At 42.1% G+C, this 26,169-nt stretch overlaps 1 protein-coding gene across 2 annotated transcripts; it reads right to left on the bottom strand.

Annotated features, from left to right (window-relative positions):
• Window positions 1–26,123, bottom strand: NUFIP1 (nuclear FMR1 interacting protein 1). Of its 2 annotated transcripts, XM_075046168.1 has the most exons (11): window positions 25,274–26,123; window positions 24,933–25,021; window positions 23,657–23,761; window positions 22,948–23,010; window positions 22,537–22,613; window positions 14,652–14,744; window positions 11,456–11,718; window positions 7,235–7,363; window positions 5,318–5,550; window positions 2,737–3,056; window positions 1–425 (listed from the first exon to the last, which is right to left on the bottom strand). In XM_075046168.1, exons 1-11 carry the CDS (start codon window positions 26,037–26,039, stop codon window positions 371–373), a joined length of 2,193 nt encoding a protein of 730 aa, XP_074902269.1. In that variant the 5' UTR covers window positions 26,040–26,123; the 3' UTR covers window positions 1–370. The 2 variants fall into 2 exon arrangements, with proteins under 2 accessions (XP_074902269.1, XP_074902270.1); XM_075046169.1 differs by having other exon boundaries at window positions 1–3,056.
• Between the last annotated feature and the right edge of the window lie 46 nt (window positions 26,124–26,169).

The following is a 26,169-nucleotide window of genomic DNA, read 5'->3' on the forward strand; positions in this document are numbered from 1 at the left end:
TTGTCACTGGAATATTTTTATCTAAAGTGAGTCACAAAGCCTGAGAAGTAGGATTTTTTTTTCCCTAATAACACTGCGAAAAAAACTTAAAAAAAATCAAGACAAAACCACCATCCCACACCAAAACAATGAGAAAGTTGAAAGCTACACAACGCTTAATCAAGACACTGGTTCTTGCAGCATGTCAGAAGCAACAGGTTCTTCTTTACACAGACACAGAGAGGCATCTTATTAGTAAGGAATAAACAAAACCCAGCCCTCTTAACCCAGAACAGGAAAGTTGCAGGGATCGGGGAAGCCTATAGGCATTTGACAGTACCAGAAAAGGTCATCACGGCAGCTTTCCTACCCAAAGGCTGAAGCCAAAGTGCTAAGAAAGCACATTCTTGAATAGCAGGCAGGGGTACGTGAAGTCTGAACACGGCCTGGAAGAACAGAAAAAGAAAAGTCAGGGAGAGGAAGGGACAACGACCTTCCACTTGTCGACCACGGCTGCAATTCAGAGTTTAACATCGCTGCAGTGTATATCTCCACGTGTCTGCTGTAAGAGTTGGCAGAAATGGTTTGCTACGAGAATAACAATAGCAATTCTGCATGTATGCAATAAGGCCTAGGTTAAAACTTCTGATTTATGCCATGCTGGCCTTGTGCAGACCTCCCCCCAAAGAAATCCACCTCTTCCTATCTACATGAAATAGACTTTAAAAATATTTTCTTCTGACAAAGCTTTTTGTTTTGTGTGAAAGTTTAATATTCTTAAGTCCATAATGACAACAGTATAAAGAATTCAAATTAAATTTTGTTTTGCTTTTGTTTTTTTTAAACACAAGGTCAGGTGTACAGTCAAAGAAAGTTCTGCCATCAACTCGATAGGGACAGAAGCATGTTAAGGGTTGATTAAAGTGCAATTTAGTAGCAATCCTAAGACATCCATTTCTTTTCCTGCAGCTGTTACCCATGCTTTCAACAGCACTGGTACCACTCCACTCCGAAATCAGGTTCTGCCCGAGTGCCAGAGCTCCGTGGCTTAGAGTCCTTTGCTGGTATTTTCATCGCAGTAAAACTGTAAGAGCCATAAGCAAGTCAGTGAGATTGAGATGGCTCGCGGGACCATCACGGGAAGAATGAATCATCTGCCTTGGAAATATAAATGTTTACGATCACTGCTTCTATTCTGCACATATATTCTTGAGACATGCAACTTTTACAAGGGTGTTGATATTTATGTAATTCCGTAAATTTAGAGGGTGCATTACAAACACAATATGCAGTCATAGCTATAAATAGCAGAGCAGTGGGACAGAGTTTTCAACTATTTCTTGTTTTCTGTGCACTACAGATGAGATGTATGGCACAAGTTAAGGAATTAGAGGAAAGAAAATACAGTTATTAGACAATAAAAAAAACCCATGTGAGTCTCCATATTTTAAATGATGGAATGGAAGGCTAGACTTCTACCAAAGAACAAAAAAATAAAATCAGTCCCTGAGATTTCACTCCAACATTCAGCCATGCCTAAAAGACAAAGAGCAGAGAAATATTCTGAAGTGAAGGTTTTGATAACAGATTATTTTCATGGCATGTTCTCAGTGTCAATGTGACAAACTAAGGATTCTGACAAACAAATGCACAATGTAATCAAAAGACTAAACTTGTTTCTAAACCTCAGCTGATGCTTTTTAGTGCTCACAACACTATGGATGTACGCACAAATCTATGGAAAAAAAAATCCCTGGATGCTGTAGGAGGATCGTAACAATGTACCAAGGAAGATGTTCTTCCAGAAGGCCAACTAATAACTTCCCAATGCATTAAAAAGGGACAAATCAGTATCTCTTGGTAAGCTTTCTAAACTTTGATAATATTCTTAATACTAAGAGTTTGCTTCAAGAGTTAGATTTGTCAGGCAATGACTACAACAGCAGTTAAGGCCTAAGGCTTAATATTGGCACCTAGTACCTGAGGTCAACCAGCAACCTAGCACTGATGCAAGCAGTTAGCAGTTATTGGGTTTTTTGGAGTTTTGTTTGGTGGTTTTTTTGGTTTTTGTTTTTTTGTTTTTTTTTTTAAAAAGGCTTCTTGCATCAGTCTGCACCCTCATTTCCATTCCTCTGCTCAATTAACAAATCAGTTCAGAGAGGAGGAGACTCCTGGTGCAAGCAGTACTTTTAGAGCCAGGTCAGTTATATCTTCCATTTCATTTCTTCATTTGATACTGGATATATTACATTTATATTGGATATATTGTATCAAATAACAGCTGGGGGAAAAAAATATGGACTGAATTACCATTTCAAAAGTACACTGAAATACTTCTGGACACTCAGATACTCCCAGACACACCAGACCACGATTTCACATAAGGAAGATCCATCCTACCACAACACTACTTGGCTCTGGTGACGGACTGACACACATTTCGTGACGAGGTAAAACACTCAGAGCCCTGAAGCTCAAAAGTGGGGATCCGCACATGCTCTAGGGAAGGTGATACTCTGTGCCACTGCTGCCTTTCTGCCATGGGGAAACCCCATTATTCAACACGAATGCTGTTTTCACAAGGAAATGGCTACCTCGGGCAGAACAGATCAGAAAAGTGGTTTTAACAGCTCTCAGTAGGTACTTTAATGATTATTTTGTTATACTGGTGTCTTTTAGAAAGCATCAGTCGGGTAGAAAACGTGAGCCTTTGCTTTACTGTCCACAACAGACATCCTCTACAGTGCTTCTTCACACTGAATTGATGGGGTTTCCCATGTGTCCTCATCTGCCACGTGAGTCATCTGCGAAGTCTGATCCACGGGTGCTTTCTCACCCTGGGCTATTAATAACGCATCTTCTTCTCCTCCTGCTAACTGAAGGTCAGAGCTACAAGAACAATTAGATTCATCAAGTTTGTCCGTCAAAGACTCTGCTGTAGTTGTAGAGGACTGTTTAGTCTCTGTTTCAGCTTGTGGTTCTGATTTAAAATTAAGTCCAAACACGTTATTTTGGATGAGGTATCGAACACACTGCAAAATCACGTTCCTTTCGTGTCGGATGTCCTGGGCCAGTAACTGGAAAGAAAGAAGAGAAGATGATGCACATTTCCCTCTATTGCTCTGTAGTTCATACACGCCTAGTAAGATGTACGGCTCTGCTCAGTAATTTTGAGCAACTCTGAATTTAAATAGTTGGCTCTCCCACACAAGTCTCCTTTAACCTCACTGAAGTTCATTTTGGTATTAAAAAAAAAATAAAATAAAAAATAAAAGTGAGCCAGAAGGCTGACGGATCTTTTGTCATTGTGAGCGTCAGCAGAACTAGTACTCTGAACAAAAAACAAGTTTCAATCAAGTGGCTAAATCTGTAACTACCTGATCATTTGCAGGAGATCTAGCTAAATTTGGTTTGTAATGTCACAGAGAAGCTTTTTTGTCGTTGTTAGAAGATTCAACAGTGGTTTAACCAGCCATTTAAAGTGTGCATAGTTACACCAGTTACTAAGAGGTGTTACAAACAGCTGACACCTAAAATGGGCCTTCAGAAACCTCCCGTCTGAACTAAGAGATGCACATTAGGGCAGAGAAGGGACAGCACAGTGATGTTCTCTTTGCCAGACTGGGAGAAATTGCTGAATTCCCAAATGGCCAAATAAAGGCACGGCTGGGATGCACGATCACCCTATCAAAGACTGTATCTTTGTATTACATTTTTTTAATGCAGGGATGAGTATCGGTGGAGCGATGCTACACAAGTTTTTTATTTTGTCAGTGTACAGAATGGCTAAACACACATTACTGTTTGCATGGCTACAATAAACACGTTTTAGTAGCGCCCAAGCTCACGGCCAAATGACTGCCAATAGACATCTGCAGCTATTCTACCTCTTTTTTTTTTTTTTTTTTAAAGCACCACTTCACTGATACTACATCCTTTTCTTAGCAATTCTACTTCCTCACTTTTTGGATAAATTCTCAGCAGTGACTCACTGTAAAATTTCAACCTTGCTTCCTCAAGGTTTTTATACACTGACCGTTTCTGACAGCCGAAGCCTGCCTGCAAATCTCAGGCACTCCTCTGTGATTCACAGCCACAGTACACATCCTTGAAAAATAGTTTTGAGCAACATTAAAAGGTTAAAAAAAAAAAAAAGCAATTTTAAAAATGGGCTATACTGGCAAGCTACAATTCAAGCTTCCAACATTCTGCCAGCTTCTCTCAGCATGTAGGACTTTATCTGACTTTTTTGCAGAGTCCTCACTGCTTTGATCACCAACAACTTTGAAGAGCAAGAGATAAAGACAACTGCATGCTTTGGGAGCTACACAAAGGGCAAACACTTCCTTTTCAGTCACTAGGAGCTTTAATTCTTGGCAGCAACAGTAGTATGTGCTAAAAGGACTATCAAGGGATTTCTCCCACAACTGTAGCTTAGGATGTGCCTTATCAGGTATCTCTTCCCTAAACATCCTGTGCTGTTTCAGAGCCCTGATGTCAGTGGCACCCTGCTTTCTCCTGTCTTCTGCCCACAGCAAGTTTTCCCTTAGTGGGGGGGCTTTACGCTGGCTATTTACAGAATCATGAGGGTAGTCTACCTATCTGATACTGCTTTTGAGTACTAGATGCAATAAAAGCTTCAAAGTTTTGTTTATACTCAAGAAAACTACCAAGCTTCCAAACAGGATGCTTTGCACTGTTACTAAGAACAGAATCATAACACCTTGGACTCACCCCTAACAAAACTCTTTTCACCCTTCTGAGACACCAACCTGCTCTTCAAGGTAGCAGAGCTGTCACTTCCTCAGGTTGATCTAAACATGCCTACGGAGAAGAAACTCACGCACGTGCAAGTTGTAGCTCAACACCGCTTCACAGTTTAAGTCACTAACACCCTTATCAACAAGATCTCTTTGACTGCACCTGAAAAAATTGTGTGCTCCTCCACCAGAGGAAGGCAGCTGAATAGAACAGCTGGGAGCAAAAGGAGGAAGATTGGAATAAGGCTGATGGGATCACACTCAAACAAAACCTATTAGATACTACCACAGTGATAGGAGAGGAAGAAACAAAGGTTTTGTCCTTTGTGCAGCTCATTTTAGGCACACGATTAAGTTGTCACCTCTTGCTCACCAAAGTCACTCGTTACCCGAACGCACACCACGGTATTTCTATGAGCCTATTTAAGCATTTACACCTTCTCCGAGTGAAACACTCACTTTGCTGTTTTTAACACAGGACCTTTGCTAACTGCTCTAACTTCCCACAGGGAAGGGAACCGCTCACAAATAGTGCTACTCTTGTACAGGAGGCATTATTTTAGCACTAAGACTGTTACCATTTCAAGCAGAGTTGGACGGCGCTTTGGAAGGAGAGGTAATGTTTTCTTGCCCCAGTTATCAGGCCCTCTGGGGGGACGTGCATTTGAATTCGAGCTTCTTAACGTCGTGCCTGCATATTCTGGACATTTTTGGTTCGGGTCTCGACTCCAAGGAACATAAGTAGTTTGAGGCGTATTTCTGAGCGCAGCCTGGTTTTTCTCAGCTTTTGTTGCAGTCTTGACAGGGATTTCTTAAAGAAAAAGAATACACTTTCATCTCAAACTTAAAAGCTTCTTTAACATGTTTATATCCCCATGCACTGGCAGTTCTTTAGTACTATTCTTACTCACATAACCTGATGTGAAGATGTTCGAGGTTTACTTGGAGGAAGGGAGGGTTTTGTTTGGTTTGGGCTTGGGGTTTCTTTTAAAATACAAAGAATAATCTCTAAACATTCACAGAAAGGAAAAAAAGATATTTAAATTCTGCAATGCAAAAAGAAAAATAGAAGTAGTAAGAGCTGAAGGAGATTTTCAAACCTCTGCCTTGTTATCACTTAGAAAGTACATTGCTTCCACTTCACAATGTAGCTTGCTGCAAATTTGACTGCTGAGAAAAATCATGAGACATGAGGGCAGAGGATGCCCAAGTTCAATTCCCTGCCTGCTAGATGCTCTCTGTAACTTTGGGTAGGCCATCTAGGGCAAGTAAGGCATAGTAACTATCTGCAAAAGCCAGGAGCAGCAGCAGTGCTGATGCATACACTCAGAGAAGCACGAAATCCAAGTACTAGAGTTCAAGTCTTACTGCAATACCCAGCAGCCTTCTATGGAAAAAGCCCTTAAGGACATGGAAATTAGTTCACAGGGTGAGCGTAACAGCTTTTTCCTGGCACTATTCAAACACGATTTGAAGCGAGACTGAAGACAGGCTGCTTTTTTTATCCCCCAACTAGGGGAAAAAAGGCTTGGGAAATTCGATGACACACACCCTAGCCAAAGTCATTTTATGCCCCACCTTCAACCCAGGACAGGCTGCTGAGAAAAAGCAAATAAAGAGTGGGGAAAAAACCCCACTCAGTCTTTCAGGAAAACCTCTTTGAGGCTTTCTAAAGTATGCTGTAGGGCTAAGGCGGGGGGGGGAAAGGCACAGGGCAAGTAGGAGCTATCACCATATTGGGACAAGTAATGGCTCACCCAGTAACTCCAGTTAATGCTCAAAACCGGGAGGAGGGAGGAATGGGGAAACAAGAGAAGCAAAATAATGGCATATCCTTTTACTCCTCCCAGCCTGTCTTTATGCAAGGCTTACACCAGTACTAGCGTGCACTGTCACTGAAAGCAAACTGGAAAGGATCTATACACAGACCGCAAAAACATCCCTGTGCGTAACCTTTAACAAGCTTCTCTTTTTACTTGTATAAACCTAAAAATCAACAGGTACAAGACAGCTCTCAATTACAGCACTGGTAGACTGGCCAGAAATCAAAAGGCATTTCCATAGCCAAGGGTTTTGGAGATAAAGCCGCTGAACTGCCACTACTTTAACATCTGTGCTAAATGTAAGCCACAGCTTACATGTTGTATTTTTTTCTGCAACACGTTTGATTTTTCTTAAAAAAATTTTCTCAAGAAATTTTAAGTACTATATAGGTTCTGACTAATAACCTGCAGCTTTCAGCCGTTGGGGACACAGCCGTAAAGAGCTGCCACTGGGCTACTGCACTCGTAAATGCTGTATTTATAAATACATAGGGGCTGAACAATGGGATGGGAGATGGCAAAGGACCAAAGACAGGAGAGGTGAAGCCCCCCGCCGTTCCCAAAGAAGGGGAAACCTGCCATCAGGTTTTATCGTTGCTTCCAGTCCACACCAGCGCAGTGACGTAGGGTAGAAGGGGAGAGGAGAAGGGCAGAAGACACGCTCCTACGTACCTTCGGGCTCGCTGTCAGATGCGCTGCCGTAGTTGGCTGACAACGAACTCAGGGCGGAGGTGACCTGCTTGGGAACAACAGTCAATCCCAGCCTCCCGTCTTCGGCTGCTGCTTCGTCCTTGTCGGATTCTGCAGGGAGAGAAAAGGCAAGAGGGATTTTTTTTCCCAATGCTCCTGCATGCCAACAGCCAGCCTGGCTGCTAAATCCCTACCTCACCGCTGTGCAAGCCCGATGTTGGGCACCGTAGCTCAACACCGTGGACTGATAGAAAAAAACCCAGATTTGCCTACTCTCTATGGGCATTCGGTGGCACAGCTGTCTCACCACTGGTTTACAGTCCTGCCAGCAAAACTACAGAAGCAAAGTATCCTGAACAAGAGCTTGGGCTTTCTGGTTCCTTCTCCACATACCAAACATAATTATAGGTTTTATTATCAAGTGTAGGTAAAGAGAGAGAGAGGATTTCCTAATACGTTTTGAAGTCTTGCTGGATTTAGTCCTGTGGAGGCGAGGGGGTGGGGGAGAAAGACTCAAAAGCCAGTCGGGGAGGTGGGGGGGGGAGAGAGAGAGAAAGGAGAATTAGGCTCATTCAAAGTGAGAATTTCAGAGCAAAGAAATGTTTGGATAGTAAAAAAAGTTTGTAAGGGACATCAAGAACCAAGGCTACAAATGAGATGATCGGTTTTCAGCAGTACTTCAGACCATTTGATACTTAAATCCCCGCAGAGCATTACGGACATGCATGAGTAAGCGAGGTATTACAGTCTCAAACTACCCCAAAAGAGAATACCAAGAAGATAGGAGGCAAGCAGACCAAAAAGGCTGAAATTGAGGATAGTAGGAAAACAGAGCCCTACCAGAAAACGATTCCTAAAAATAAACACACAAAATTGTGATGGCTTTAGTTTGAAACAAGGGATCTATATGCACTAAAATCTTGGAAGGACTCTCAGGTGAACAGTGCTAGTTAGCAAGAAAACTAGGAAATGCTTTTCAGTAATACACCTACAAACAAATGTCATATATATATATATATATATATACACACACCACTACTAGCAAGATTTTGAGAAACTAGCCTGTTGAGTCTTCTAGAAAAAGACTGGTTGCAATCTTATTTTCACAAAGAAAAAGAGTTGTGCCCTCTCCCAATCCCCTGCCTGTCTAAGCCTGCCCCCAAGGAAAGCTGCCTCACACTTCTTAAGAAGATTTTACTGAAGTAAACATTTTTGAGATCTTTATTTCAAAGTCACAAATGTTTCTCTATTCTCTTCTAATATATCATTAACAATTGGCAATTTGATTCATTGGAGCACATGCTGTTCGGTAAAACAACTTTTGCATAAATACACAAGTATTTCTCTAAACTACTTACCCACCTCTTTTTACTTTGAGGTCTTTTGGGGAAAGATTGATTCTCACCGATATAGTAATCATGCCAATTTGCAGTTACATTGGAAGCTCATGCTAAACACAGTGCATTTTTCTAATGGAGAATACATAGCATCTGCATATACTTAAGCAATTATAAAGACAGCATTTACTTCAAGTTATTTTGATTCATTGCTGCTTTTTTCTCTCTCATCCGAAATGTTGACTGCATACTGTAGTTGGGTGCCTTTTCTTTTTATTTTAAAGAATTACTTTTACTTTGCTTTTAGGCAAATGAGGAAAACACATTTACTAGAATTCATTTTCTTTTTGAGAGTGACATGTTTGGAGGAAGCATTAGGCCTTCCTGAATACAACTGACTGTTTCTGGTCAGCAGATCCCTCAAAATTTTACACCTGACAGGCTCATCATCTTACCTTGTTTCTGCTTATAAATAAGAGGAAAATTCTGTTTTCTCATTACCCATTCAATTTCTTAGCTTTTAAGGAACTAGCCACTAAACCTAAGTGAATGCATTATGCAAAAAAATACATTCCCTCTAGAGAAATGGCTGCTGCTGTTAGAAAGGCTTAAATACTCCAACAAAATGTACCTATCCAGTAAAATCATGGACTCGAGTTGTATGATTTTTTAAAAAAATTCTACTTAGTTATATTGTGTTTGTTATTATTTGTTACGACTATATTTCTCAGTAGTACAAAAAACTGCAACTGGCTTTAATAATGTGTAATAAGCAAGTACCACATTCCTTTCCTACCCATTATAACAGAAGTTACTAGCTGTACTTTGGTATAATTAGACTTTTTATCATTAAGTAAAACACAGATGCTGCGGGGAAATACAGTTATATTTAAGCATACTTAAGTTTCCCAACACGCAGAGATTAGTGGAATAAACAAATTGCATAGGGATGCTGAGTTCTTGTTCCCACTAATTGAAGATTATGTTTTCAAGAGGAAAAACTCAGCATCAGACATCTTTCCAGGGGATGCATTCTAGCCTTATTGCTAAAAATAACTAGAGTATAAGTCAGCTTACATGCCATATTCTAAGAGTACTGCATCACTGCTGACTATATTATAAATAGTTAGATCTGGAGAGTTTATATTGCTGCCAGCATGTGGAAACAAGACATGCTCACCAGAAAAACCTAAGCAGCCATACTTCAGAGAACACACACATATGGAGAGTATCAAGACTAATTAGATAATACAGCAAAAAAAACAGAATTAAAAGAAAAATGCTGAGATTTTAAGTAATTCACTTAACTCATAAAAGGAAATCCATTTGTTTTCACATTCTAAATACTGTTATTTTCAAAACCGCAAAAGGATATTCAATGGTCTTTAAAAAATAATTTGACTGTTGAAGTACTTCATTCTTCTTCTGGCTTTATAAAGTTTTTCTGACTTTACACGTTAGTTTAGCAACCTAAGTTGGTGCATGTCCTTTAGACTACTGTATAGTATTTAAGTCAGAATGTGTAATACTGCACACAAACTTTATGGCAGCACTTCCAAAACCCTGACTAGCAGCAAAAATTTCAGAATCTAAACTTAAAACAACTCAGATGTATTTCTTTTCCTCTCCTTCCTAAAGATACTACAGCATCACTTCCCTATGGCCCAAACAACTTTCCCTTTGCCTCTCCCAGCTAAGTGTTTTGGACAAAAAAGCATTCCTAATCAGGAGATTACAGGTAAAATTATTACAGTAAAGTACTTGTTAGAACAAAGATAGAATTCAGGTGCTCCATTAAATGCCCAGAAACCCTCTTCAGCTTGTTAGCCAAATATTGATTTAAAGCTAGTAATGTGCTTTAAACATACAAAGCTAAAATAAGTAAGTATCCAGCAGGGTTATTTTTCAAATCTGAGACACACCTACATCTTGTCTCCCAACATCTTCTCCCCTTCAGATTCAGCATTTTTTGATGATACAGAATAAAATTTAATGCTTCCTAATTCTCACAGAAAAATCAGAAAGACAGAAAAGTAGTCTGCTAGATCATCCCTGTGTGTTTATAATACTACAACTTGGCTTGCAAGCAAACTTATGTAGAAGTGCTTAATGCTGGTAGTATGATAAACATTCTTGTGTCAGCCTTTCCAAATCAGACTTTTTCTTCCTCTTCAATGCCTTTGTATTTCAGCTCCTTTCCAAACTGTATCTCAGCCAAGTGTACTAGTTTTAGCTCCTCCTACCAGCACAAGTGGACATGAATTCAGTCAGACACACACAGACATCTCAAAGACCTCTAGACTACGGAGATAGTTTCCTCCATAACAGGCCAAGCCTACTAGGGCAGACATTCCCCAAAATGCAAGATTTACCCCATTTCCTTTAGCTAAAGCACTGACCCACTCCTTCACAATAATCACCCTGGCAATTTTCTTAGAAGACCATGTCCTGAATCAGGATTCTCTCCACGGGATTTTCCATTCAAAAGGAAGTTCTAAGTGCACGTTTTAGGTGCAGGGATGTTGGTCTACCTTCAAACTTAGGACCCTGTTGGCCCTGGCACTATTTGAGCCACAATACAGCAATCCTGGGCTTTTTCGTTAGTACCAATGAGAAGGTAAGTATGACAACAGGTTCCCCAGTATTTTTTCTCCAAGAATACTGTAAAGCCTTGCATCAATCTTCTACTATGAGAGCGTTTTCCCACTTTAAACATGCACAGTTAGCCCCCTTTCAATCAAGGACAGAGTCTACACGGTTTTGGAAATCCCCAGCTCTCCCCAGAAGTTGCTAGTTACACAAAAGGTCAGTAATCGTTTCAGCAGTACTACTTAAAATAAAAGTTCTCCAAGTTCCTTCATCTTACCAACATCACTGTTTGCCAGAAGACTGAGAGGGTCCATGTCCTTCACGTATGGCTGAGCTGCCAAAGCATGCCGTTTTTCATGTTCCTTTTCACACATGCCATTTTCTGGTCCATTGGCTTCATTTTGCATTCTATGTACGTTATAATTGTCACCATTATTCCTAAATTTCTTCCAGAACGGGCGCCTTTGTCTTCTCCTCTGTCTTCCTTGCTGCCCCAGCCTCCCTTCATTTTCTGGAGGTTTCCACATCCCTTTCATTTTGCTGGAGAATAGAAATGCAAAGCTCATACAAATGACAAGCTATGAGAATAAAATCAATTGACGTAACCAAACAGCTCAGACCCACATTTAAGGTTCAGCAACACAGCATGATGCCAGGACTTTCTCCAGCTCAGCTAACACGTGGTGACAGACCAGACAGGCAGTCACAGCTCATCTCATTGGCAGGGCAATGTGACCAAGCTGCAACCTAAATGAAGAGTTTGAAATTTGTGACTTTTATCTTTTAACAAGGCATAGGGTACGTGGGCTAAGCAAGTTCCTTGATCATCTACAGTGTGAGGACATAGTGTTTTCATTTCACATTATGAAGTCAACAAATACTCCCTTCACTTAGACAATTAAGTCATTCAAAACAGGGGGAATGTGAAACTCTTCCACGGCTGAAGTCTCTTTTTTCCAGTTACAGCTCAGAGAAGGATCTTGCTGCACTAAATCCATTCAGTATTCTATTCACCTCTTCCCACCTACGCAACTTTTCTAGACTTCCATCATACAGCCCTTCCAGGCCATCCCATTTCTTTGCTTACGCAGAAACGTTCCCATTACCAACATTCCTCTCTTCCATATCTTTCCAGCCTAATGAAGTCCTTCTTGAGAGGAGAACAGGGCCTGCCACAGCATTCAAAATGGCTTTATATCGCAACAAAACGTATTTCATTTCATGACAGTGTCTAACACTGATTGCTCAGCCCCGATAGCATCATCCACCATAGTGCTCCTGTGGCACAAGAGGCAAGCCACCACCTTCCTGTGCATCAGTCTCACCCACAAAAGGAGGCTAATATTACCTCCCATAATTCCACCTAGACAGAAAAATGCGTTTCTGAATTTGTACAGCCAGGCTCTGAATTCAGGATGTTGTCGTATAACCTAGAAGATACTGAGCAAATATAGGCTCAATTAGAGGTGTTGTCCTTGACCAAGGGTTAAAAACAACATTCTGATTTCCCTGGGGCCTCAAACACCCAGAAAGAAACCCCAAGGTCACAAATACATCCCAATAAATGTCAGCCTGGCATCTGCCTTCCCTTCATGAAAGATATACTACTCTTTGCTTCCTGTTTGGAGGGGGATAAAGAGCCATGCACTATTAATCAGCTGTTGCAAGACACCAGACAGACTAGCAAAGTGGTCCTTCTGCATCTCTAATCTCACACGCGGGGATGCTGAGAATTAGCAGTTGTAAAGCACTTCAGAGAACCACACATGGAAAGCGCCATAGATGTGTTAAGTATCTAATCCTTTCTAAATCTTACTTAGCTATTTGCTTTAATAGTACAGCTTGCAGAGAACAAGTTGTATTCTATTTTTGTCTTATGCATCAGTAAATTTGCCAGATAAGCACCAATTCCAGAATCTTTACCGTTGATATACAAAGCAGAAATGACAGCTTTTTGGACAGTTCATCAAGTCTATAAGTGCTAGCAGCTCAGGGAAGGGAGAAGTAAAAGGAAGAGATTTCTAGAATCAACCAGAGTTAAAGGTCACTAAGTCAAAGCAAACAACCTGTAATTTTGAGGGCTTCTTTTCCAAACAATTTTCCAGATACAAAGTTACTAACAAATGTAATAGTATTGAATTGCTGAGGGACATTTAAGACTACCTAATGCATCCCACTCACAGCCACAAGAGTTACCAAATAAACCTGTAGACACCAAACGGTTTGTTACTGTGACAAGCAAAACTCATCTTCGCTCATAAGAATCTCCAAACATAATACTACATATGTTTGTGGCTTTAGTCTCAGTGCCTACGTTTGGTTCCTTGGGTCCAAAGCACTTCTGCACCTTTGCATCCTTTGAAGGAAGTCTTCCTTCAGTCTTATAAATTGTTCTTTCCAAAGTCAGGAAAGGCAACCGGTTGGAGGGAGTGGGTAAGTGTTGGGACTTCTGAACCACATGCTGCACCAAGGTAATTTGCACTGTCACCATTTAACAAATTATACTAGCCTGACATGAACCCTATACTGCACTAGTTCAACCGCTTTACCATGGTGCAAGTTTTACTTTGTTTGGTGTCATTCCCTACAAAAAAAAAAAGAAAAGAACTAGGCAAGCTCCAGCTTTACTTCCAGGCAGCAGCAAATGGTATTTAGCAAGAGCCCCTCAGAACCGAGTCTGCTCCTGCCTTCCAGCTCAGTTGTTCTAGTTTAAACAAGTGATATTCTAGGAGCATGGATCATTATAACAATTTTTTAAAAAGTCTTCCCACAAGCCCTGAAGTAGAGCTAATGAAGTTAAGCTGGTTCCACATAACACTGACACTGAGGGGAAGAGAAAAGCACAAAGACCATACTGGAAAGTAATGCACAATATAAGGGAGAGAACAGATAAAAATCCAAGAGGAGTATTAGGTTCAGAACAAAGGTAGCAGATAGATAAAGATGATGGAGGGTAGAAGAAAGAAGTAACACTACTTAAGCTATGAAAATAAAGTTAAATCTTCCTCCCCTCTTCATTTGATTATTGATTTATCATCTGAGAGGAGAGAGCAAGAAGCCAAATCTGCTCCTAAAATCTCTCTTGGCCATTTTCAGGCATTAAAGGATTAGACCATGTGGATTCATTATGTTGCGTGACTTCCATCCTCATTATTTCTTTTTCAGAGACCAAGGTTACACTGATCTAATGAATGGCCACTAGAATGTGGTTCTCTCAAACAAGCCAGAGTGCAGAATTCAGCAAGAACATCAGATTTCTAATACAATTATTGTTTGATTTAACTAAAGTGGACTATGAAGCACTGTAAACAAAAGAACACTACATCTGCAGTTTGTCAAATGACCTGTCCTCTGTTAAAGGGCAGCTAGATCGTGTGCACAGTGGCAGCAGTAAGTGCTGGGAGACCACAGTAAGAGAGCATACTTCTGAACACATTAAGAGGAAAGCAACAAGCTTGTTTCAGAACGCTTACCCGAACTGTTGGGTAGTCAGCACTTCTCCCCTTTCTTCCTTCTGCATCTGCATTGCCTTCTTCCTTTCAATGTTTGCCAACGTAGGGAAATTTCTAGAAGAAAAAAAATAATAATTCACTGGCTCTGAAATGATTCACTGCACTTTGTCAATTCCCACTTTACCAAACCAGCATCCTCTATAAACATAACAGATCTTTAAAACATTTCATGGAAGTTTAACAGACTGTTTCCTTCTTAAAAAGGCATTGGTGAGGAAAAGAAACCCAAGTGCATTTATGCTTACACACTCAGATTAAAAAATAAAACAAACAAACTACCAAATTTTCATTATTAGATTTACCAAACCATCAAACAAGCTACAGACAAACAGCTCTGTTATGCTTATGGACCCTCTGCCTGCCCCTACACATAACAGCACGATTTAGTCCTGCAATTTTATTTTTATGGTGCTTCAGCTGGAGTATTTGAATGATCTTAAAAGTTACAATAAGTCTTTAGCAAACCAACTGCTGAGTTCTTGTAATATCAAAAAAAAAAGTTATAAGAACAGGTTCTGGGCACACAAGATTCCTTTAATGGGACAATTAGGGAAAAGCACACAAGTTTCCTCTCGAGCAATATTCAGTATTGTGCTTGCACACTGACCTCTAGTTCACCAAAATTACTGTCCCTTTTTAATTCCAGCTTCGAGAAAAATTGCTAAGTCATGCAGATCAAAACAAACCTACTGCTATAACCATCTCCCAAACCACCCCTCTCTTCCATTTCTCACCTGCGTTCCCATCCTTCCCTATGGACAAACGCCATGCTGGTTCTAACATGCAAAGCCTACTGCAAATTACCGTCAAAGCCCCCAGATGGCTATGTTAGTTGCTCCATAAACATTAGTTAGCTAAATCCCAGTGCTTTGAGATAAAGGTGGTACATAAGAAACAAGTGCGCACCCCCACCAGCTTCTGGATAAAAACACAAAATATAAATATTTGATATGCCTATTAGAATGGAGTAACAAGAAACTTAGAACAGCTACACACTATATGTAGCTATCAAAAAGGACACGTATCTTTCTTTAAATATTTAAGCTTATCACACACATCTTTCCCATTAACTCTCTTCCCCTGTTAAGTGCCACATTGATACAAGACAGCTTCAACCACATACCAAGGGAAAAAGATGAGAAGCATTTCCTACAAGACGCACCGAAACACGCTACAGAACTTGTCCCCTTTAAGAGGATTTGAACACAAGCTGCCAACATCTATTTTCATTGGATTCCTCCCAGAAATCCGCCATACAGCTCGAGCATAGGGATGTGATGTTTTATCTCTGCTCTCCCCTGTTAGCTACATTTGTTCATCCATGTTATAACGCTCCCAGCACACAGCAAGCATGCAATGAATTATTTAATCTCAAAAGCTTTGCATTGACAAAGACCCCTGTGTTTGGCACCTTTCCACAGTTTTAGGATAAGGTGCTTTCCTTCACAGGCATAAGGCTCACAGCAGGAGAGAGAGCTGTAAAATATGTAGTTATGCTCAAAAGAGCCCCAAGCTTGTCTTAGAAATTTTTATTTTTTTTAAAGACATAAGGGAAGACCCCTAATCCTGGAGCAAAGGAGTCTTCAAAGTGCTCCTGTAGTTATGCTGATTAAGGACATATTCAGACATGCTCTCACAACATTATTTGAGACGTGACTACCTCCCACTTTCATTCCTACGAGTTACCACTCCCTCCACCAAGCGACCGTAATGGGCTCCACGAAAGCTTTCCGCTCGATTCATTGCCAAGACAGACAATTTCTCCTAAACCACCCTTCCAGCTGACACAGGCAGTAACTAACAGCTAAAGAGAGACCAAGTCATAAGTCCGAGTATGCCTGCAAAAGCACATATGAAGGCACCTCTAGTGGCTGTGTTTATTTTCTCCAGCTCTTTGCAAATGCATTTTACTCACTGCTTTACCTTGTGCAGAAAAGGTACCTATATTGACCGAGCATGTGTAGTGTTTCACTTCATTCACAATAAGCAAATGAGCATCTGCTAGTTTATTCTTCCATCTGAGGACTTGGTGGGCAGTAAGCTCTAGAAGTTCAAGTCAGCAGCCTCGGTACAGGGTAAACTGGGTTCATTGGGCTAAGCCCACCTGGTGGGACCTGGCCAAATCAACCCCAGTTGTCCCTGCAAGGAGCAAGCGGACCAAAGAGGCACGGACCAAAGTTACCCACCCGCCCCAATGGACCAGCCCCAGCGCAACCCCACAACTCATCAGGTACCACATTCCCAGCCCAAAGAGGTCTGTGCACCTCCTGGCATCAGCTACATCTGCCCACGCAGGCAGCAACATTCAACTGGACCCAAAGTGGAAGCACATTATGGTCTTGAGGTGCAACTTTATGGCAGACTTTGCAAACTTTACTATCTAAGGACAGCCACAAAGCACTTGAGAGTTCAAAAAAAGAGAGAATTTTTTTTTTTTTTTTTTTTCATACACAGAATTCTTATTCAGGAAGGGTAAATTTAGGAAGACTGCTTGTCCTAGTTTTGGCTGGGATAGAGTTAATTTTCTGTCTAGTAGCTGGTATAGTGTTATGCCTGGATTCAGTATGAGAAGAATGTTGATAACATACTGATGTTTTCAGTTATTGCTAAGTAGTGTTTAGTCTAAGTCAAGGATTTTTCAGCTTCTCATGCCCAGCCAGCAAGACGGCTGGACGGGCACAAGAAGTTGGGAGGGGACGCAGCCAGGGCAGCTGACCCAAATTGGCCAAAAGGATATTCCATACCATGTGTTGTCATGCCCAGTCTATAAACTGGGGGGACTTGGCTGGGGGAGGCAGATCGCTGCTCGGGAACTAACTGGGCATCGGTCAGCAAGTGGCGAGCAATTGCATTGTGCACCACTTGTTTTGTATATTCCATTTCTTTTATTATTATTATTATTATTGTAAATTTTAAATTATTATTATTATAATTATTATTTTCTTCCTTTCTGTCCTATTAAACTGTTTTTATCTCAACCCACAAGTTTTACTTTTTTTCCCCAATTCTTTCCCCCATCCCACTGGGTGGGGCAGGGAAGTGAGTGAGCGGCTGCGTGGTGCTTAGCTGCTGGCTGGGGTTAAACCACACCACTGCTCCTCAACAGAGGTGTGACAATGCAGAAGGAAGAGCCTATACTCATTCTCTCCACATAAAAGGCCACGTGTTAAAACCCAACGAGCTGACTTGGGTTTTGAATCCTTCTCAGAAGGCATGCCCTCCTCCTCCCCTAACAAAATAAGGTTCTTAAAATGTTACCTACAAACACCACTGAAGTGGAGGAAGTAGCCCAGCACTTAGGTCCTGCAAGCAACTTGTCAGAGCTTGAATACAGACAGCTTCATCACTCACCACAGAGGCTTTACGAACCTAAGCAACTTACTGTAAAAGAGGGCGTTAGACCTGGATGTGATGGTCTGGCGCAGCAGATATCATGAAGGAGCCAGTACTGCCTGGGAAGGCAGCCCCATTTCATAGCAGCTGCAGTTTCCAACCATAGACACGTCTATAATCCAAACTGGTTTTCAGGCTAAAATGAGTATGTTACATATACACCAACAACGTCCAGAGACAGGGAATGGTGACACTGAGCATAATCACTAACATGTGTGCCTTAGTGAATAGAGTTGGGGGTTTTTTCCAATAAATAAGTGCGCTAGCCGGAGTCATACATGTTTTATAGGCCAGCATACTCTATCTCACTCACATAAACATCAGAGCAAACTGGCTCTTAGCAAGCAGTGGAAAAACAGAGCTTTGCCAATGTCTAACAGAAGAGAGACCTGTTTCTATAGCAGTTTACACAATGAACTTCTGAGCCGAGAGCTATACAAGTTTATCATCTTTATAGGAACAGCACAGTGATCAAATTGCCTCAATAATTTGTTGAGCTGGTCTTGATTGCATATGCACAGCCAACAGCAAAGGGAACATGGATAGCGCAAAGGGAACAAATATGGCCCAACAGAGAGCTGACAAAATCTTGGTTTAAGACTCCCAGACATTCTATCAAGCATTGCGTCTCTAGTGTGATTTTACCGTATTAGCTGAGGCAGTTTTATTGCTAATCTATCCCTGCAGTTTGGAGTAAACTTTATTGTATCTATGTTTACCTTGATCTACCAACACATTCCTTCTACTTTGCTTCGTCTTCTCTACTTTTACCAGGTGCTAAGAAATTATTTTCCTTATTACATATTTAACTGCTATGAATGCAACACCAGGGAGGATTCCAAGCTACTCTAGGACTATCGTTGTTCAACTAGAGAACCACAAATTAATTAAAAGTCATGTGGTTGACAGTATTGGCGTTCATTCATTAAGCACGTGCTCAGCCTATGAGATGTACTGCAAGGAAATACAGCAGTCAATCCCTAACTGAACAAAAAAAACCTCAAGAGATTAAAGACACGGGGGAGAAGGGCAACACACAAGATGGAGAAAATCATCCAATGTTATATTAGGACCTAAGCAAAAGTAAGTTTAATGATTTGCTTTAACACCAAAGCAGCCTTGCCACATTCTTGCTAATAACCTTTGCTCAAGAAGAGTTGGTTAGAAACAGATGGGGTAGCAGGACCCAGATCTCACTTGGGAAGAAGGGAAGACAGCAATACCTCATTCTGGCACATTCAGGAAATGCACTGTAGATAATACCTTTTAAGCTTGTGTTTAAGGAAAAATATGCTGAAAACAGCACATTTCTCAATACTTGCAAGGGACAAGACAAATCAAAACAAGAAAAGTAATTGTAATCACCAAAGCTGATGTCAGACTTCACAACCGTCTGCCTGCAAAACATAGGAAAACCCTGAAATCACGTGGAACTTCATCTCTATTGCTGTTCGCTTAATTAGATTGCCTGGCTCACCAGGTTCAATGGGCCACAAACCACTAAAGAGTCTTTTAGGTAAGCAGAGACGTGAAGGCTGCAGCAATGAACAGGGCATTGTACAGAATCAGACAGGAAAGCAGCATTCCAACCCAGCATACTTCATCCAGAGATACTCGCTCCTTCCCAGCTCTCCCCCTTCTCTTCCCTCTACGTAAGGCTGCACTTTAAACACAGGCTCTTTCTAAAAGATTTTAAGCAGAACACACGACTGAGCAACACACCAGCTAATTAAGAAGAAAAAAAATCTCAACTCTGTAGGTAATTATTTATAACTGCTGAAAGAACAAGCAAGACAGAAATGTTAGGGATGCAGCATGGAAACACACATGTTAAATCACTGCAACCTAATTAGAAACAAACTACTAATGACCTGAAAAGATTCATTCTTAGCTCTGACTGGAGCTTCTAGAAATAAAAAGGCTTTTTCCTGTCACCATAAACCAAAACTGCCTAATAGCTCAGACTCCCTCTGGTGTCCTTTTTTTCTGTACAATGCAATGTTTACTGTGAGTCAACAACAGACCTTCAGTACTAAACTGATGCTTTGCTGGCGACCCAATTAATGCTTCACAAAAGTTTCAGCTGGGTTTCTCTCTTTTTTTTTTCCCCTGGAGGATGTTAGTACAGCTTCCTTGCTGTACAAAGAGTAACAAAAGCCACCCAGGTAGTCATTCTACACCCATCCATTATGCTAAACAAAATGCCCACAGAAGGACTGAAGTCCCAAAATAAGACACAGCACTACTCCATCTAGTGGCCTTGGCTTAGAAGGCCCTAATGCCATATTGCCTTTTTTGGTTGGTGGTCACGACTGCAAGACTTTATTTCCATTGATTTTACTGTGTTGCGGTGAACAAAGGCTTTCAGCAATGTTGTAGTGCAGCCAAATTATGTTAATCTGTAAAAAACCAACAGTATGCACCATGAGATTATCTAGCAACTCAGCAAAAACAATCTCAGGCAAAGTATCATCCTTAAAATTAACTGTAGGTAAATGTTGCTTTGACTCACAGCACCCACTCCCCGAGCAAGCAGTATCTGAAACATGACTGTACATTCAATTCCTGCTTCCCTAATGTTCTAGTATACAGTAGAGCACATACTGACATACACACCTGAAACATCATTTCAACACTTAAACCTTAGCATCAGCTAGGACAGGAACTCTCCCTAATGCCTCCCAAACCAGAGAAGTGTATGAAAAGTTGAAAATGAGTAGCAAAGACTCTGCACACAAGTATTGATGTTCATCCTTGCGGCTACTGTTAGAAAATTATGTGTAGGCCACCAGACAGGCAAATCTAAGGACATTCTGGGTTTTGCTAACCCTGTCAACACTTCATATTATTAGTAATAAAGACCTAGTAAGTATCCCTGCTGGAAAAGAAAAAAAACCAAACAAACAAAAAAACCAGCAATATGTAGACTGAAAGCAAATAAAAACCAAGCCCGCAAGTTATCTTTTGAATAAAAGGAAACCTTGGAACCAAAGCTAACACCAAACTTGTACTTGCACAGATCACAAGCAATTTTTGTCTGGTTAGCTATGGCATCTTAAACATAGGAGAAAAGAAATTTTTGTTTCTGTATCAATAAGACCTGTTTTTTTTTTTTAAAAAAAAGGAACCTACAGATAATCTTCATTTGTAAAAAATGAACAGCAGGTACAACAGTTGACTGCTGTGATGTGCTGACATAGTGATAAGACTTCCCTTTGCCTTTCTGCAATTTGCAGAAAAAAGCTGAAGCCACATCCAGAGGAAAAGTTAAAACTTGCAGGGATGAAATCACATGGGGAAAAATTTTGCTTCTCAATACAGCAAAAAGTGATGGGAGGCAATTAAAAAGAAAAATCTCCTACCACACATTCCACTCATTTTTCTCTTTTACAAAGCCATTGTGTAAAAACTTATTAAAGGAAGCCAGGGTCAAAGCAAGAATGCATTAACGTTGCTTTCTGACATAAACGCAAGCTGGATTCATCAGCAAGACTGCAGACAACTGCGTTTATTTTCATTTTTTAAAAAACAAGTGACTAGTACACTGTCCTATCTCATCACCAGTGACCTTGAAATCAAATTTGTATAACTTCCCACTCTGCATATAAGACTCTTGCTCACAGAAACAAAACCCGTGTACCAATCACTCACAAGACTGTATTCTAAGGAACAGAAGCAAGGGAAGTCTCCAGCATCTTTCACCTGCTGGAAAAGCGTAGATTTTAATCCGTTCAACTCTGAGAAAAAAATAATCAGTGGGATAGGGTCTATGGAAGTACAGTGCGAATTTTTAAACACTTCAGTGCTGGTCAACAGAAAAAAACTATACCACCTCACATCACAGAGTGAGAAATAATGAGAAATACTGCTTACATGGGAACTTTATCTTGCACCCTAGGTACAATGCGAGTTAAGACTACCTGAGACAGCATCATTCATGGATTCTGTTCTCTTTCAGCAGAAACGTGTCAAGCAATGCAGAAAGTTCTTAAAAATTAGGAAAACTCCCTGTTGGCATCTACTGGGACAACTTAAGCTGAGGAACTTTGCACACAGCAGGATGCATTACAGTTATAGTCAGTACAATAGTTTCAGATTTCTTAGCTATTAAAAAAAACACCAAGCAAACACACACACATTTCTGACCTAAAATGTCTCAGTGATCAGGCTAAAAGGAATGAGTCGTTCACCTAACCTGGGGCACCAAATCAAACGTCTGGGAAAGCTACTTCCTTCTCAGTTGCTATCTTGCCTTCTATTATAATAATCTGAATGATTAGTCTCTACAGCTTGCACTGTCCTGGCTCAGGCATTCTGACATAGACCACTACTGCGCAAGCCAAAGGAACAGCAGCAGCAAGCACATGCTGCTATTGCCTTTTAGCTGTCATCTAATGATCACAGAGGGAAAATACAGTAAAAAAAAAAATCATAGGTCACAAGTTTTACTCACTTTTTTCTTTCTTCTCTCCACCTAGCGATCTCTTCTGGACTATCTAATTTTATTCTTTTAGCACCAGGTGCATGGGCCTAAGGAAGAAGTATTTCACATGTATTTAAAAGGGGAAAGAAAGAAAAAACCACAAGAAAAAAAAAAAAGCATCATTCTGTCAACTATAGTAGTACCACACTGTTTTCATCTACAAAAGCGGAGAGACTGCACACAGTGATTACAAAATGAATCCATTAAAAAAACCCGAAGCATTCAACATACTTTCATCCATAATATTGTCTTACAACAGATTCTAGTCAGAGCTGATACGTTTTCCTTCCAGAAGAACGAAAGCAAGCCTCTAAAGAATGAGAAAATGGACTACAGGAAAGATTGCATACACTGCTATTTTGGGCCCGGTGGGTTACCTACGTTCTTCCAGTGTATCTGAACTATCTTCTCGTGTGCGCTGAAATTGCAACCTTCTTCTGTGCACTGCAAGATAAGGAGGTGAACTTGAGACACGCCAAGTTACACAAAAAATTATAAACAAGTATTCGAGCACACTTCAAACAAACTCAGTGCCAGATGCCTGTAGAGTCAGTTATACAGAACTTTTAAGCCACCCAGTTTCAGAACAAACGTGATGGTAAAAACAGTAAGAAGAGATAGTGTACTTTAAAATTTCATCTGATTTTAGAATAACGAGTGAAGCCAACGTACTTGATAATTGGAGATAATGTGAAGCTAGCCTAAGAGAAAGATATGCAAGACTCTCCAATTCCAAGTTTTGATACTTCTTTGCAATAAAGGAGTAGATTTTTAAAATACGTTTTCCACATAAAGTCCTTTCACACAAAAATCTTACATGGTATACTGATATCAATGAATCAATTCCTACCACTGGGGTGACTTAGCAATAATTCACAAGACAGACATTAAAATGACTTCAGTAATAAAACCAAAAATACAACCGAGACCACCCCTCCACACAGCATTCAGAAAAAATCCTCCCCCAACACTTTCTGTAGCTCTGGAACCTCTTTGTTAAGTCTTCCATTCAAAAAGCAACTACAGGTAACTACTTATCAGGCACAAAGTTAAAAAACAAAATGTAAACAAACAACCCAAACTTATCAACCTGTTTATGTTGTGAAATATGTTCATCATACTTCTCCTGGTTTTTATAGCCACGGTCACAGGTATCGCAATAATGAGAGAAAACTGGCTCTTTTTTCTTTTTGGTCTGCAAAAAAAACACGACATCATCTCAAGATTGCAGTTACAGGATTACAAGGTATCCCTATTTCTAACTAGGTGTGAAACACTTTTGTGAGTATTTTTGTTAATAAAGCCATCAATTAAAACATGTTTCAAAAGTTTCAAAGATAAGCTAACAAAACATGAAAGTGAAATTCAAATTATTCATCTTCCAAACAAAGCACCCTGCACTCAGCTCTTTCCACTATGACCTTTCCATCAATTATCGCTTCTGCAAACATATGAGGCTGGCACAGATTTACTGAGGGCTGGGAGGAGAGCTAGGCTACAGCCCCAAGTCTCTTCCCCATCAAGTCAGATCATGCCTGTTCACACACGACATGCAAGAGCTCAGAGGGCAGGAGAGATCCTTCCTTCTCCCACTACATCATCAAGGTGATCTGGCTGTCTGGCCCTTAAAATATAACAGAGCGCTAATGTAATTTAGGTACTCGGGCATCATCATGGTAAGGGCTTTTCTAAATTAAAACGGTGTTAGATTTTGGTTGAAATGTATCTTTCTTCCAACAGGCTCAAGATTTGCAGACTGACTGTCATACATTTGCTCTTTTTTAAGGGCAGGCACGTTAGACAAGAATATGGGGCCTCTGTAGTACCATGGGGCAAGTCCCACACGACTGCCACCATCACAGTAAGACAGAATAGTTTGGGTCGGAAGGGACCTTCAAAGATTATCTAGTTCCAGCCCCTCTGCCATGGGCAGGGACATCTTCCATTAGACCAGGTTGCTCAAAGCCCCATCCAACCTGGCCTCGAACACTGCCAGGGACAGGGCACCCACAACTTCTCTGGGCAACCTGTGCCAGTGTCTCACCACCTTCACTGTAAAACATCTCTTCCTTATGTCCAATCTAAACCTACCCTCTTTTAGTTTAAAAGCATTGCCCCTTGTCCTGTCACAACAGGCTCTGGGTAAAAAAGTCTCTCTCCATCTTTCTTACAGGCCCCCTTTAAGTACTGAAAGGCCACAGTAAGGTCACCCTGGAGCCTTCTCTCCTCCAGGCTGAACAACCCCAACTGTCTCAGCCTGTCTTCACAGGAGAGGTACTCCAGCCCTCTGATCATTTTCATGGCCCTCCTCCAGACCCGATCCAACAGGTCCTTGTCTTTCTTGTGCCGGGGACCCCAGTCCGTACCTTTGGCTTGTTATTTTCTTCTGGAAAACGTTTGCTAAACCCAGGCACTTGCTCGCCTTGCCATTTCTGGGAGAAATTGCCATTTCCACCTTCCAAAAAAAAAAAAAAAGCCAGTTATACAAAGAGCCAGTAAAACACACCCCCTGCTACCTCGTTGGGCCCGCTGTGGCGGGAAAGGGCCTGGGGGAGAGACGACCCAGGGCTCCACGACCAGCATGCAGAGCGGGGCACATCCTTGGAGGGAGAAGGGGTCTCCCTGCAAGGGTTAGGGACAGCCCCAGGGTCCCCGCAATGGGACAGAGTCCACAGGCCTAAGAGATGACTTCCCCCGTGCCCCTCACCAGAGCGCGGGCCCTGCGGTCGCTCCCCGTAGGCTGGAGGGTACCAGGTGGTGGGCGGCAGGTAGCTGTTGGCAGGCGGGTAGTTCTCAGGGGGCCGGTAGCTCTTGGGTGGCGGGCAGCTGTCGGCGGGTGGGTAGCTGTCGGCGGGTGGCAGGTAACTCTCGGCGGGTGGGTAGTTGTCAGCGGGCAGCGGGTAGCTCTGGACAGGCGGGTAGCTCTTGGCAGGCTGGGGGTAGCTCTCAGCGGGCTGCGAGTAGCCCTTGGTGGACGAGTAGCCGCCGGCGGGCTGTGAGTAGCCGTCGGTGGATGAGTAGCCCTCGGCGGGCTGCGAGTAGCCGTCGGTGGACGAGTAGCCCTCGGCGGGCTGCGAGTAGCCGTCGGTGGACGAGTAGCCCTCGGCGGGCTGCGAGTAGCCCTTGGTGGTCGAGTAGCCCTCGGCGGTCGAGTAGCCCTCGGCGGGCTGCGAGTAGCCGTCGGTGGACGAGTAGCCCTCGGCGGGCTGCGAGTAGCCCTTGGTGGTCGAGTAGCCCTCGGCGGGCTGCGAGTAGCCCTTGGTGGTCGAGTAGCCCTCGGCGGGCTGCGAGTAGCCGTCGGTGGACGAGTAGCCGTCGGCGGGCTGGGAGTAGCCGTCAGGAGGAGGGTAGCGGCCGGGCGGCGGGAAGGGCGCGGGGGGAGCCCAGAAGCTGGGCTCCCAGGTGGGCGGCGGGCAGAAGAAGGGCGGGGGGAGCCCCGGCGGCGGCGGCGGGTACCAGGCGAAGGGGTTCATGTCAGGCCCGGAGCGAGCGAGCGAGCGGCCGCCCGGCTGCAGGTCCCCGCTACCGCGATGTGCTGCTGCTGCCGCCGCCGCCGCCACCACGTGGGGCCACCGCGGCGGCCGCCACAAAAGACGTCACTTC

The sequence above is a fragment of the Buteo buteo genome, chromosome 14 (assembly GCF_964188355.1).
Source record: "Buteo buteo chromosome 14, bButBut1.hap1.1, whole genome shotgun sequence".
NCBI classification, from domain to species: Eukaryota; Metazoa; Chordata; class Aves; order Accipitriformes; family Accipitridae; genus Buteo; species Buteo buteo.

Bases quoted from the DNA above. Each gene is read 5' to 3' on its own strand.
- NUFIP1 (XM_075046168.1), bottom strand. From the start codon at position 26,039: ATGAACCCCTTCGCCTGGTACCCGCCGCCGCCGCCGGGGCTCCCCCCG. The intron at 23,011-23,656 runs GTTGATAAGTTT...CTTATCTTGCAG, and splicing joins ATATTTCACAACATAAACAG to TGCACAGAAGAAGGTTGCAA. The intron at 14,745-22,536 runs GTGAGTAAAACT...TTTTTCTTCTAG, and splicing joins TGGAGAGAAGAAAGAAAAAA to AAATTTCCCTACGTTGGCAA.